Genomic DNA, 13582 nt, shown 5'->3' with positions numbered 1-13582 from the left:
AAGCCAAAAAAGGTAAATGTCTGGTCATTTACGCCCAACTTTGGTGATTTTTTGGGTCTAAAAACGTGTTTAAATCCCCAAAACTTACAAAATTAATGTCATATAATTCTGTACTTTTTTGGCTTTAGCTATATTAAAAGTTAAAAAGTTCCTGATGTAGTGAAGTGAGAAGTTTTCCAATTTAACTAAAATAAATAATAAAAAAGTTAATTACAGCAACTGTCTTTTCAAAGCACATCGCAAATATTGAGTTTGTTCTTGAGATTTTTTCTATTATTTCGCATCCGCTTCTATCAATAAAACTGATTTGATAAATATTGGCTCGCGTATCATAAACTTATTTATATTGATAACAATACAGATTGCTTGCAGAGGGTGTTTTTATAGCATCGGCAAGTTACGAAAAAATTCGCTACTTTTTTAACAAAGTTCAGATTATGTTAATTACTGGTTACATTAGTCCGTGAAAGTTAAGTTATCGAATAAACCTAATTATTTACAAGTACAAGCAACAGGTTAATTGTGTACAATTTGTTACTATAGCGATGGCGCGCCCGTTTGTCAACCATTTATCATTTTATTTGTAAAGTAATTATTTCAAGTGTGTCTAACAGAAAAAATTGATAGAGTTTCTAGTCACGTTGTATAAAAATTACCACACAATTCTATTTACGTTTATTTTTGAATTTTGTTTGTTGAAACCGCGTTGTAAACACTTGCTTTTCCTTGAACACGGTAACAAACAACCGTATTTACAAAAATTGTCGAATGGATGTGGAAGCGAAGCGATAATTACTTTGTGAAATTTTCAACACCGTCAAAAGTTTGCTTCATACCGAAACTTTATTCATTTTGTTATCCGGGTTGATTGTTACTTAATTAATTGTCATGATATGAAACATTTCTGGAAGGTATTAGTCTCAAATTTCTTTATATCCAACAATCACTTGTCATCATTTATAAAAAAGAGAGAATTCGAGTGAAAAGCTTTTAACTGGCTTATAGGTGCGTCTGAGGAAGTGGCAAATCTCTCTCTAAATTTTAAATCGAACGTTTAGTTTGTGTTTGGTGGAAAATCGCTGCAATAATGCTGTTGATGGATTGGCGTGCTCCATTGTCCTCAATCAATAAATCTAGACCAAGATGTATTATTAAGAGTGTGTCCTTAATTCCTGTGGAGCTTATAACTCAATTATGGCTCTAATAGTCATCAAATATTGCTCCTGGAATTGATTTTCTTTTAATAAACATCTCGCTCGGTTTCAGTTTCTGTGGCAACGCGATTTTTTCTCAAACTTGATCCAACAATTAGTCAGCAGTTGGTCGTAAGTTTGCGGTAAATTTTTGATAACGATCGATCTGCAATTTACCGTTGAGGAGCATGTGAAATATCTCCAAGGTCTAGCAACAAGCTAATCGGATCAATATGATCCTAAAACAACAAAGGGTTTGAAAATGTATCAAATTCGTCGAAGAAATCCCCGAACCGTCTCTCTTAATCACGATTCTGGCGAAAAAAAAATTATGCAGAGGAATTCCTGTCGGTATTGTGCACTTTCCGGGCTAACAATTTATAAGTGATTCGAATGATAAATGGCGCGTCAATCCGGCAGCGGAAACACTTTTCAGAGTAGTAGGAAATCACACACACACACACACACAAAAGGGGCTTTTTCTTTGCCGTAAATAAACTACTCTATTTCGTATCTAGAGCAGGAAAAAACTTTACCTAAATTGATCCCGGGAATTTAGCGTTTCTTGCTTAATCGATAGAATAACAGGGCCTAGGTCTTCATCGTTGGTGAAATAGTTCCAGTGTTCTGTACCATAGAAATATTTCTCGTAGGTTTCCTGCTCCACGCTGGTAAGCTCGAAACCTTGGTTTTTCTCCCATTGTTCCTCTATTGTGGTTTTTTTGCGCGGGGATGACGAGTCGTCCTCTTCGTCGTCTTCGTACAAATCGTTACAACCTAATTTTTTCCAAATATGTCATGAAAGGGATTAGCGAAAGTCCGTGATTTATTCAACCATAAATATTCCAATTATTTTGCTCCCATGGGTGAAATTTATAATATGTAGTTACATTCAAATTAAAATAATTTACAAGAGGGGCCGAAGCGATTTTTAATTAACCTGAATATTCATTACAATTTCCATTTGAAGTTTAGAACAAAAAATCTTTTATTAACAAATTCGTTGGAAAGTTATTTAAAGTGTAAGACTTCGGGGGATTTTTAAGAGCTTCCACTGAGGGGCATTCCACAGACTTGAAATTACATGATTAAATAAAGAAAATCTCTCAGTATTCCGCATACACCGGCGTGCGTAAATTGGACATTAAAATTTATGACACAAACATAAAGAAATCCGATTTTTGATGAGAACAATGTTAAAGAAAACACATCAAGCAGTTTGAATGGAAATTGTTTTGGAATTGATGTGGTCAATATCAACGGTTGTTTTCACCACAAGCGCTGTTCACAACTGAATTGGCGCAATATGAGCAGTGCCCTATCATTTACAACCAAAATTACACTGTATAATTATATTTTTTAATTATACATTTGTTGTAAATTATTACAAAAAAACTCACTGCGATCGCGTCGCTTGGACGCGTGTCCATTTTCCTGGTCGGTCCCATCAGTATGGTCCTCCTCGTCACCCTCCTGTATTTCATGGTCGGATTCGCTTTCGTCCCATATGGTGTCAGAGGTGATTTTTTGTCTGGAGCATTCGATCCAATAGCCGGGCGTTGGTATGAAGTTGTGTGGGAATTCTTCGCAGAATTCATCTGTAAGGATGATGACATGAAAGCGGGTGTAATTAATGAGTGTAATAATTAGTAAACAATCTGGTGTGGAGTGCTTGCTTCTTGCGAAGTGATGATTTGGTGTACAGTCCGCTCACTGTAAGGTAGAACACCAAACGAGCTAAATGTAGCTTGGTGTTCAAACTTAGAGTGACCCGACTATACACACTCAAAGCTCGGTGGTTCCCTCGATGGTCCAGCACTATTACAGGTGAAAATTAAACAGTTTCTTGCGATCTCAAAATAGTAACAGTAGCAATTATCATGCGAAGAAAGAATTTTCGAGTTGTACCAAGACCTTGGTTCATAGAAAATATCTCTAAATAAATATAAATAAATATAAATAAATATTTGATACAATAGGAGTTAAGATATTTTTTTTTATTTTTTTCAATCTCACTGTTTTTCAGCTTCTTTTGTATTTCAGTTTTCAACTTTATTAACTTTTCAGTTTCTTCGTGTATTAGATTTTTTATTATAATGTAATGTTTCAATTTATTAGTGCTTCTCTTTTCCAGTTCTATAGTTTATGAGTTTTTCAGTCACTTATTTCTTCTTTTAATCATTCTATTTTTAAGGTTTGTTGTGTTATTGTGTTCCAATCTTATTGTTTTCAAGTATTTTCGTATTTTAGCTTTTCAGACTTTTAATTTTTCAGTGTCTTCGTGTATTAATTAGTTCTTTTCTTTTTCAATTTTTTCAGTTTCTCAATTTTTAAGTCACTCGGACTTTTTTGTGTTCCAATTTTTAGTTTCTCAGCGTTAATAGTTATTTCTCTCTTCAGCAAGGATAAAATCGTATTTTATCCATTGTTTACTTCATGGTAAAACGGAATTTTATCGTCGAAAAAAATAAACCTTTGTTGTTTTTCCGTTTTTTTTTCATTGAAACCGCCTTCAAAAATAAAATAAAATTTTATCGTCTTGTATAAAAACTAACTATTTCGCCCTCATTTCCTCCTCAATACACCAGATTTTTCATTTATATAGTTATTTTATGTTACAAATTAAGATTTTTTGTTTTTCATAGGCTTCTAGTCTTTCAATCTAATAGTTTCTTTGTGTTTCAAGTTTTTAAGTCTCTCGGTATTTCAGCTTTTCAGTTTCCAGATTTTTTAGATTTTCAGTTAGCATTTTTAGAAAAATATTTTGGTTCAACAATTATTTTTTTATAGCAAATTTCGTGCAATAGAGTTATGTTTTCTTATATTTATATTTTTCCTGCTGTAGAAATTAATAAAAACAGATTTTATACCAAACTCCTGTCTTTTACAACCTTTTTTGATGGATTGATTTTGGGAGAAATGGGACACTCAAACACACCGCATAAAACTCCGAGAGGATGCTTTTACTTTTATACAGCCCAAAGCCCTAGAGGCTGTGGCTATCTGCCGATAAAAGGGCACAAACTTGGTGCCCTTCGCTTGTTGTTTTAATAAATCGTCAAGCTGAAACAGCGCACCACCAAATTTGGCTCTTCCATCAATATTGGCCAATAATAATTCCGTGCCGTATTTAATGATGTGCAGCCATAATTATCCCATATCCGCTATTCACATTAATGACTACATTGGTTGTGCTAACACGACTACTGGCCTGAAAATATTACGTTATTGATTACTGATGAAAGCTGCAACGAAGTAATGGAAAAGCGATTGAAAAGTTTGGCAGGATTAGGTGCGAAAAAAAAACAATTTCGATTGCGTTATATCACAATTTTCACCACCTAACAGGTGGCATTTGACATTTAGTTTGTTGCCTCAATAACAAACAATTTATTCGATCAGTAATTTCGATTTTATTGCACCTATAAATAGATCAATTCAACGCGGACGCAAAAATGCAAAAATCCGACTGGACATTATAACTCACTCTAACCCAAATTTCGGGCAAATGTATTGAGTTAGTTAGAGAAAAATATCATAATAGTATGTTACAAAGTTTGCTGCAAGTCGGACTGAGGTAATAAAAATTTGATAAATGTGCCCAATAATAACAATGTTACAATTTTCTTCACTTTACTCGAATTTACGGCCCCAGAAAAGAATTATTATTTAGGTAAATGAGTTTGTTTAATGTGGATGTTTAAAGCTTATACAGTATTAGTCATAAAATAGAGATAATTTTAACTGGCAACTTAAATTAGACGAGCGCTGTCTCAATTAGGACCTGAAGCCAGGTCTAATGACACTAAGCTAGAAAATTTAACCGTACAATGATTTTGTTTAATAATTGTTTACGCGCGTGTCCGTCAATAGGAAAGAGCATATCTTGAAGGGTTCGCAGTTTTTAATTAAATTTAATTACATTTTGGTTTTCTCACGTTATCCACCGGTGTAGCGTATATTACGTACCCTAATGAAAAAAGTTGGAAATTAATCAAGTGATGTGTGCTTTATTCCCTATATATTTTTTAAAACGCTCGCTTGGAAGCACTTAAATTTAACGAAAGGTAATAAAGTGCAACAAAATTGAGGGATTTATGCGACACATTGTTCATTTTAATAGTTTACATTTGCATCTTAATAATAAAAATGAACGGTGGAAATTTCCGGATTTCTCTTAATGTCCGCAGATTGGCCAACATGTTCACCTGAGACCTGGTCAATTTCCGCGCTTTGTATTTTTAATGCGAGCTTTTAAGTGCGGATGAATGATCACGATGCAGTTTTCGTCAAGTTGCTGCGTTCCGGCCTTAAAAAGCCCTCAGGGAAATTTCCTACATATAATAATACCAGTCTAAGTCGTAACGTAAATACTGCATCCATTTTAATTATAGCGCATTTAAATTACTCATTACGAAGAACAAACATGAATATGATGAAAGTCAATAACGTATCATAAAGTTTTAACCGGTTTAATATTTCGCTGTTTGTTTTGTTGGACGAAAAAAGCGCGTCTAGACGCTGTAGCGTTTCCAATAATGAAAACTGAGACTTGTTTCGTGTTTTAAAATTTTTCGTTCAAATCATATTCGGAATTGAATTCCAGGGCGTAATTTGGTTTAATTGGTGCCGAATTATCTCGTTGGCTCCGAATTTGTAATTAAATAAAGAGTTCTTTGATAAATGGTTTTCAGTCTTAATCAAAAATTAATTATTGCTGCTTGGCTTAGTGCAAAATATGCAACATTTGCACATTGCTGATAATCGGTATTCAATGCCTTGTGTTTCTGGCGGCAATTAGTGATAGATTAATCATATAATGAAACAAAACAAGTTGATTCGAAATCGATGGTCGAGTTTTAAGCTTAATAAAAGAGCAGCTAGCTATTGGGGACAAGCTGCAAAATGCTTGAAATTCCTCAAGCATATTGTTATCGAGACCTTGCCCTAAATTTCCGCAAACCCATCGACTTTCACTGCGCTGAAAAATCGTCGCCTGGTTTTTCAGCAAGTCTCCGTTACATGATCAGGTGGGATTACACTCCAAACCTAATCCTTGAAAGTTAGTTGGTATATTATTAGGCAGAGGAGAAGCAACAGTTCACACTTCCTTTCTCTACGTCTGTTTGCGACGCTCCATTAAACTCTGCCCCTAATCTACTTTGTAGCACACCAACTTTACCAACACATAACCTGTGAAGTTTAACTTGTGTTCAAACCAGCAAAAAACACATGAATATTTCAATTTTTGAGCGTCGAACGAACCTTAATGGAATACTGATGTGGGGATTAACTAAATCGTAATTCGATTTAGAATACCCCCAGGTATCGTCATTTTTAATCTCGGCACAGATACGTGCCTTTATCTGATCAAAATTTATTATTTTTCGGTGGAAGTTGCAATAAAAGCATAAATCACACGGTTTTATTAATTCCACCCTTGTAATAAAACTCGATCCATTTTTATTAGCGTCACGATGGAAATTTTCAAATCGTCTTAGAGATCAAAGCTGGTTTAACTAAGTTTAAGCGAAAACCACTGTTGGACCACTTTTAAGAAGATAAAGGCGGTGAAAATAAGCCTGAGTTTATGCTTCGCTTTGAGCTCTCTTTTACACTGGTTTAACCGTATGATTTATTTATTTATTAAAGCCAGTGTACTAAAGATTAAAGAGTGAGGTTTACTCAACAAATTAGCAAGATTTTAACGTCACTTGGGGTAAGCAGAGTCAATTCATGTTTGAAAAGGTGTGGCACCGACTGGTTAATTAGCCGCAGTGTAATCAATTGTTACAATTATAAAATTTAATTACGTTTGTTTGTGGAATTCATTTGAAACGTAATTTATTTATTTAAATATTTAGTTGCAAATAAATTGAGCCTTGCGGCAATTTATACATGCTGTATTGGTGGTTCTAATAATGATTATCAACTACCTTGTTTTAAATGGAAAGCTATATTTTTTATTGCGTTTTTGGATTACTAGAGTTAATTTAAATTTTCCCTATGTCTAAATTTGGCCGTTTACGAAATATTTGGGCTTTTTAATTTTGAACAAAGTTTATTGTTTGAGAAATGTTTTTATGGCAAACTGTTCAAAAATAGCTGTGGTTAGTAAAAAAAAAACACCAACATAATTTTCAAATAAATATCTTTATTAGAACTTTCGATAGTATTTGACGTTGCATCAGTCGGAGAAAAAAATAGTTGATGTTACGGAATCACGTTTTAAATTTCCATCAGTTATTAATAGCCAAAGATGATGTAATTTCATATCAAATTAGCCTAAAGCTTTTATTTTTATTAAGTTTTCTAAAACAAGCCAACAGTCCCTTGTCAAGAACACGACAAGAATTGTCTGAGGCTGTTGGAAAATTATTAATTAAAGAAGAGCCTTGGGTTCGTCCAAACTAGAAATGAATTTTTATAAAAGAATCGACGATAATTGAGTTGTTACACTTTTAAAAGAGCCTGTCGTAACGAATAACTTGCTAGAACGGACACTAATTTCATATTTTGATAGAAAATCGCGAATTTGCCTAATCTCACACGTCAAACGTGTCGTACGCTAAATTCGCCACAATATTCACGCTCACGTTTAATGCTCATATAAATATAATTTCAAAGTTGGAGATTGGGCGAATTTCTCGCAATGCCCAAGCTGCAGCTGATTTTTCTAATAGTGTTGGTGTGTGTTTCGAGTTCCACCGGTGATTATTCGTAATTTAAGTGGTAGTTTTTGACGGGGTTGTTTCAGCCAAGGATGAGAAAAGTAAAGATACGCCTGCAGGTCCAGCGTCAGCTCTCTTACAGCCAATCAAACTACAACTCGCACAACTACCTTCGTGCTATAGAGGAATTTTACTGTTTTTAGTCACATATTCCACTCTTAAAACGTTCAAACCGTTCCTTACGCCACTTTTGCCGATCATTATCCCAGCCATTGGTGCAGCTATTATGTCGAAAATGCCCAAACCTGGCAAGAGATAACGTGTTCCTATGTAATGTCATGAATTAAATTAATAAACGTTTCTTTAAAGTTGTGTAAATTTTAATTAAAAATTTGGGGAGACACGAAATTAACTGGAGCTGCTTGACAAGCATTATTCTCAACTGTGTCAGCTTCTTGACAAAGGATATTCAAACTTTCTAACATTACAAAATATATTACTTATGTTCTAATTGGGTTATCTGCAGATTGAGATTCTCCACCGGGAGTTAATTTCAGGATTAATTATTATTACCTTCTGAAGTATCTTTACACTTTAAGAACCATTCAGCAAATAAATTAACAATCTAATTTTGTGATACGGTAAACACAGTTCGAATTCCTAACGATTTTTCACATTAACATAATCCATAAATCAAATATTTTAAAAATAGCGCAACACTGTTCTTATTCAAGCAAATTTTAACACAAAAAATGATCTCGTAATTTTTGTAAAAATGTTACATTTATTTGGCAAGCTCAAGTCACTGTTTTATCGATAACCAGCTAAAATGTAATTTATTTGAGCAAAATAAGTGACAATAAACTGAACACCGTGCTAATTGTTCCCTATTCAAACACGTTGAATGATATCCCCTTGTATATAATTCAAGCCACTGTTACGTTTCCTCCAATTCAAGTGGTGCTATTTTAAAAATGTAAAGTAAAAATTATTGAAAAATGATTGTTACGAAACTTTTGCTAGTGCTTAGTGTTTGTAATATCTTCCTGGCATCAGGTAAAATAATCAAAAGTTGGGAAAATAAACAAGTTGGAAATAATTTTACAGGTCAAACGACCGGTTTGGTGGAGAAAGCTGTCTTGGCTTTTCCAACCAAACTAGCACCACTGTTGATTCCCTTTCTTTTGATTGGATTATCAGCTATTGGACCTCTTGGTTTACTGTTTCTAGTGATTGCACCAACTCTTGCGCCTGTGACTTTAATTTTGAAAGAAGTTCTTAAAGGAGTTGTGCAAAGTATTGACCCGATTGTGGGCCAGTTTATCAACTTTGGGTTACTGCCATTTGAGGCAATCCCAAAACTATTAGGACTTTTACCTAAAATTTTGCCACTACTTGTGGTATTGCCAGCCATTGGCCCAATTGGTTTTTTGTTAGTCGCTCGTTTGTTACTAAGGCATGAAATTACAGAACACTTGTTGGGTAACAATTTATCACTCCCGACTTTAATAATTTCAGTGATAATTTTAACACTGTTCAGACACTTGCTACCATCAGCTGTCCCAACAGTGTTTCACTTTATCCGAATTGTGCTAGGGTTAGTGGCCTTGTTACCAGCATGGATGCCCATCGGACCCATCACTTTAGCAATAATCCCAACAGTAGCACTAATTTTAACCCCAATTGTTACAACAATCCGACGAGTTCTAGCACCCAAACACCTCCTACCTTTGGTACTGTTATTACCCAGAATTTTACCAGCACTTGTACCAATTTTGGGGCCACTTGGACCTTTGATGATCCTACCCATTGCTTTACTCCTAGGACCTGTAATTCCAGCCTTGGGCCCACTTTTACTCCCCGTTATTTTACCCCATCTCCCTAAACCAGTCCAAGGGTTACTAGCACCATTGATACCTTTAATAACCCCATTATTGGGACCCCTTGCACCTTTGCAACCACTGATCGCACCCTTGACCCCGTTGTTACCACTTTTGGGACAACTTTTCGTCCCTTTGTTACTAGCCCCAGTTTTAGGGTTTCTGTTACCGCACTTGAACCCGATTACGATTTTATTGTTACTACCGGCACTTTTGCCCCACTTGCCCCCTCCCTTGAAGCCAATCGTGGAAAAATTCATGCCTAAAATCGCCCCATTTTTGGGTAAACTAACCCCGTTTAAACCCCTACTGGCACCTTTAACCCCGTTATTGCCCTTGTTGGGTCATCTAGCCCCGATTTTGTTGCTTCTGCCTGTGATTATGGCTCTAGGGCCGCTCCTTCCGATTGTTGTAATTATTTTATTGCCACATTTGATGCCACATTTCCCGCCGATTTTACACCCGTTTTTGGCACCTCTTGTTGGGGTTTTAGGCCCGATTTTACCACTGATTAAACCATTGAAACCCATAATTGATAAGTTGGGCCCCCTGTTACCACTTTTGGCACCATTCGTACTTCCCATAATTATCCCAATGATTTTGCAAGTCGTGGGTATGTTTTTACCAATTTTGGCACCGGTTTTACTACCAGAGCTGGTACCACATCTACCACCACACATCAAACCACTTTTAACGCCTCTCTTACCAATGTTGGCACCCTTGTTAAAATTATTAGAGCCGTTAAGGCCTGCCCTTAATCCCTTTGTGCCTTTGTTTCCTCTCCTAGCCCATGGTTTGGTGCCTATTTTATTATTCCCAGTCGTTACATTTTTGGGGCCTGTGTTACCACTGCTACTACCTATTTTACTACCTTTGCTCATACCACATTTGCCAACACCAATAAAACCATTGCTAGCGCCTCTAGTTGGTTTATTGGCCCCAGTTGCCAAAATTCTTGCACCCATTGAACCATTTTTGAAACATTTGAACCCTTTATTGCCACTTTTGAGCCAACTGTTGGTTCCTGCATTACTAGCCCCACTTGTTGAGTTTTTGGGTCCATTGTTACCAATTTTGCTGCCTCTACTTCTACCGGCCTTGGTGCCAATGTTACCTAAACCTATTCAAGCTCTCTTGGGGCCTTTATTACCAGTATTACAGCCTCTAGTTGCACCTTTTGTGCCTTTGTTAGAGGCCTTAAAACCGGTCTTAATGCCCTTGCTTCCGCTCTTAGCTCCTTTGGTACCTATTCTAATTTTAGGTCCCGTTTTTTTGCCAATACTAGCGTCTCCAATTGCGGGTCCTTTAGGACCATTTCTTTTAACTCTCTTAATTCCGGTGGTATTGCCAGTTTTGGGTAAAATTCTAGGGCCTGTTGCCCCGTTAATTGGGCCTTTGCTAGGGCCTATTGCTCCAATTTTGCCGATTATTTTGATGATTTTGGCAATTTTGGGGCCTGTTTTAGGGCCGTTGCTCCCAGTTATTATCACACCGTTGTTGCTTGGACCTTTGTTGCCAATTCTGGGGACTTTATTGGCACCTCTTATTCCAATTCTCCCGATTTTGTTGCCGATTTTATTACTGGCATCGGTGTTAATTCCAGGTGTTGGCCCAGTTCTCCTTCCCTTATTTGTGGCTTTAGGGCCGTTGTTAATTTCAAACTTTTCGCCGATTTTAGGGCCACATTTGCCCATTGCCCCGCTACTTATGCTACTAGGGCCTTTGTTATTGCCAATTTTAGGGCCACGTTTACTGCCGATTTTAGCACCGCTTCTTTTACCCATTTTACCAATACTTATGGTCTTGGGACCTGCGTTAATCCCAATTTTGGGAACAGCTTTAGGCCCAGTTTTGGGGCCTATGCTTGGGCCTGTCTTAGGGCCCATTTTGCGACATCTCAAACCTATTTTTGGGCCCTTATTACCAATTTTAGGCAACTTGCTTCCAATGGTGGGGCCTTTAATTTTACCAATGTTGCTACCGCATTTGTTGCCCTTTTTGCCTATTTTGTTTATGGTCCTAATTGGAACCAAAATAGTGCCTAAAATTGGCCCTATGTTGGCCCCAATTTTGGTACTGATTGGGCCAAAAATTGGCCCTATTTTAGGTCCAGAAATTTTGGGTCATTTGGGGCCAAAACTTGGACCACTACTCCCTATTTTGCTCCTTCTACCGATTATAGGACCGCTACTCCTAATGTTATCCCTGCTTGTAGGTCCTGTCCTACTTCCAGCTATTTTAGGTTTAATCGTTCCTCGAATAACAAAGATAATAGGTCCAATTGTAGGTCTAGTTGCGCCAAAATTGGCTCCTGTACTCCCAATTTTAGGCCCTTTGTTTGCCCTAGCTCCACTTTTAGGACCTCTGTTTCCAATTTTACTACTTATTATCGCACCTGTTTTATTCCCATCACTTATGCCAGTTTTAGGTCCACTTTTGGCGCAATTTGCACCGATTTTAGTGCATTTGCCGGGAAAAATTCTACCAATGGTAACAGAATTGGGGCCAAAATTGCTACCAATTTTACTACTAATGTTATTATTGCCTCTATTACTTCCCTTAATGATAACGATTGGTCCGACGATACTTCCCTTATTGAAACTAGGCCACTGACCCTATTTAGCTGATCGATTATTTATATGTACAAAAAGTATTGTATTTTTTTAATGGACGCAATGTAACAAATAAAGTTACGCTAAAAATGTGTTTTTCATTTATAATATTTATTATTTGCTAGTAAATAAGACAACAAAATCAATCTATCAGTTTATTATTGAGCTATAACAAAAAATAATTGAGCCCATAAAAAACATCTGAATTATTTGTTTATTATTTTATTATCAAAAGTAGGGGTCCTACCAAGGTCAATAGGCCTTGGATTAGAGGTGCCAAGGCCGGCATCAAAGGTGTAATAATAGCAGTTAAAAGCACAGACAATGGTTTTAATATCGGCCTAAGCAAACCGCCCAGTATCCAAATCACTGGGCTCAAAAGTCCCAAAACTGGCTTCAAAATCCCTATCAGCACTGGAACAATCGGTGCCAGAAACCCAGCCAGAGCATTAAGGATTGGTACCAAAGGCAATACAAATTTCCCCAAAACTGAGACAATTTGTGGAACGGCAGGAGCCAGCAAAGAGGCCACTATGAGAAACAGTGGAAGTAGTAATGGAGCAAGTGGTGATATAATTGGAGCCAAAGGTGTGAGAACTGCTCCCACAAGCGGGATCAAAACTAGAAGAATTGGAGTTATCGTCAGTAAAATGGGAGCTAGGGGCGTTAGTACAGGCCCCAGAGACGCCAAAATTGGGCCAAGGACAGGCCCAGCAAATGCGATAAAGATCGGAACTAAGGGTAAAATAAGGAGGGGGCCTAAGAGTGAAAGGAGTGGGCCTAAAGTCTGGAGAAAAGGGCCCAAAACTGGGGCCAAAACCGGGCCCAAAAAGGGTAAATGTGGAAGAAGGTGCGACATTGTATAAATTGATCTAAAAAGTGTAAATTATTTTCAAAATGAGAAATACGTTTCTTACCTGATGAATTCGTGGAATTGCAAAGTTTGGGCTCGATTTAAATTGTTGCGAATTTATAACGCACTTTTTTATCATTATTGGGCACAACGAATTTATTGAACCAACTTGATACACGCCGAAAATGAGAGCAAGTCGTCCAATTATTAAATTATGAAGACGAAAACGTGAATAAAAAAAATTAGGCCAAGCTGGAGGTGCAATTTAATGATTTTGTGATGATTTCGTTTTGGGTTTGATTAGGGAGTCCTATTTTTGGGGATGAACAATCAGGCATTATCTTTGTTACATAATATTTTGGAACAAATTTCG

At 36.6% G+C, this 13582-nt stretch overlaps 2 protein-coding genes, 1 long non-coding RNA gene and 2 other non-coding genes across 9 annotated transcripts in view; 2 read left to right on the top strand and 3 right to left on the bottom strand.

The window, feature by feature from the left end:
* The window catches only part of rsh (radish), a 108656-nt gene that overhangs the window by 6084 nt on the left and 88990 nt on the right, over positions 1-13582 (bottom strand). For all 5 annotated transcript variants that reach the window (XM_064359123.1, XM_015979258.2, XM_015979256.2 and 2 more), the window contains 2 exons: positions 2594-2791; positions 1730-1970 (listed from right to left, as the gene is read on the bottom strand). In XM_064359123.1, coding sequence (XP_064215193.1) covers positions 1730-1970; positions 2594-2791 — 439 coding nt within the window. The remainder of the gene's footprint in view (positions 1-1729; positions 1971-2593; positions 2792-13582) is intronic.
* On the bottom strand, positions 2879-2986 carry Mir971b (microRNA mir-971b). Its single transcript, NR_161862.1, has one exon. It is a non-coding gene; the product is annotated as a microRNA mir-971b (primary transcript).
* LOC135267183 (uncharacterized) lies at positions 7639-8232 on the top strand. Its single transcript, XR_010335533.1, has 2 exons — positions 7639-7903; positions 7951-8232. It is a non-coding gene; the product is annotated as an uncharacterized LOC135267183 (long non-coding RNA).
* On the top strand, positions 8812-12450 carry LOC135267180 (uncharacterized). Its single transcript, XM_064359125.1, has 2 exons — positions 8812-8920; positions 8972-12450. The coding sequence occupies exons 1-2, from the start codon at positions 8863-8865 to the stop codon at positions 12355-12357; spliced, it is 3444 nt and encodes a 1147-aa protein (XP_064215195.1). The 5' UTR covers positions 8812-8862; the 3' UTR covers positions 12358-12450.
* Positions 12499-13519, bottom strand: LOC107397788 (uncharacterized). The gene is made up of 2 exons (XR_010335532.1): positions 13274-13519; positions 12499-13228 (listed from the first exon to the last, which is right to left on the bottom strand). It is a non-coding gene; the product is annotated as an uncharacterized LOC107397788 (transcript).

This window comes from Tribolium castaneum, chromosome 9 (genome assembly GCF_031307605.1).
Source record: "Tribolium castaneum strain GA2 chromosome 9, icTriCast1.1, whole genome shotgun sequence".
Lineage (NCBI taxonomy): Eukaryota > Metazoa > Arthropoda > Insecta > Coleoptera > Tenebrionidae > Tribolium > Tribolium castaneum.
The sequence above is the reverse complement of the archived record's forward strand: the minus strand, read 5'-3'. Positions and strand labels throughout refer to the sequence as shown.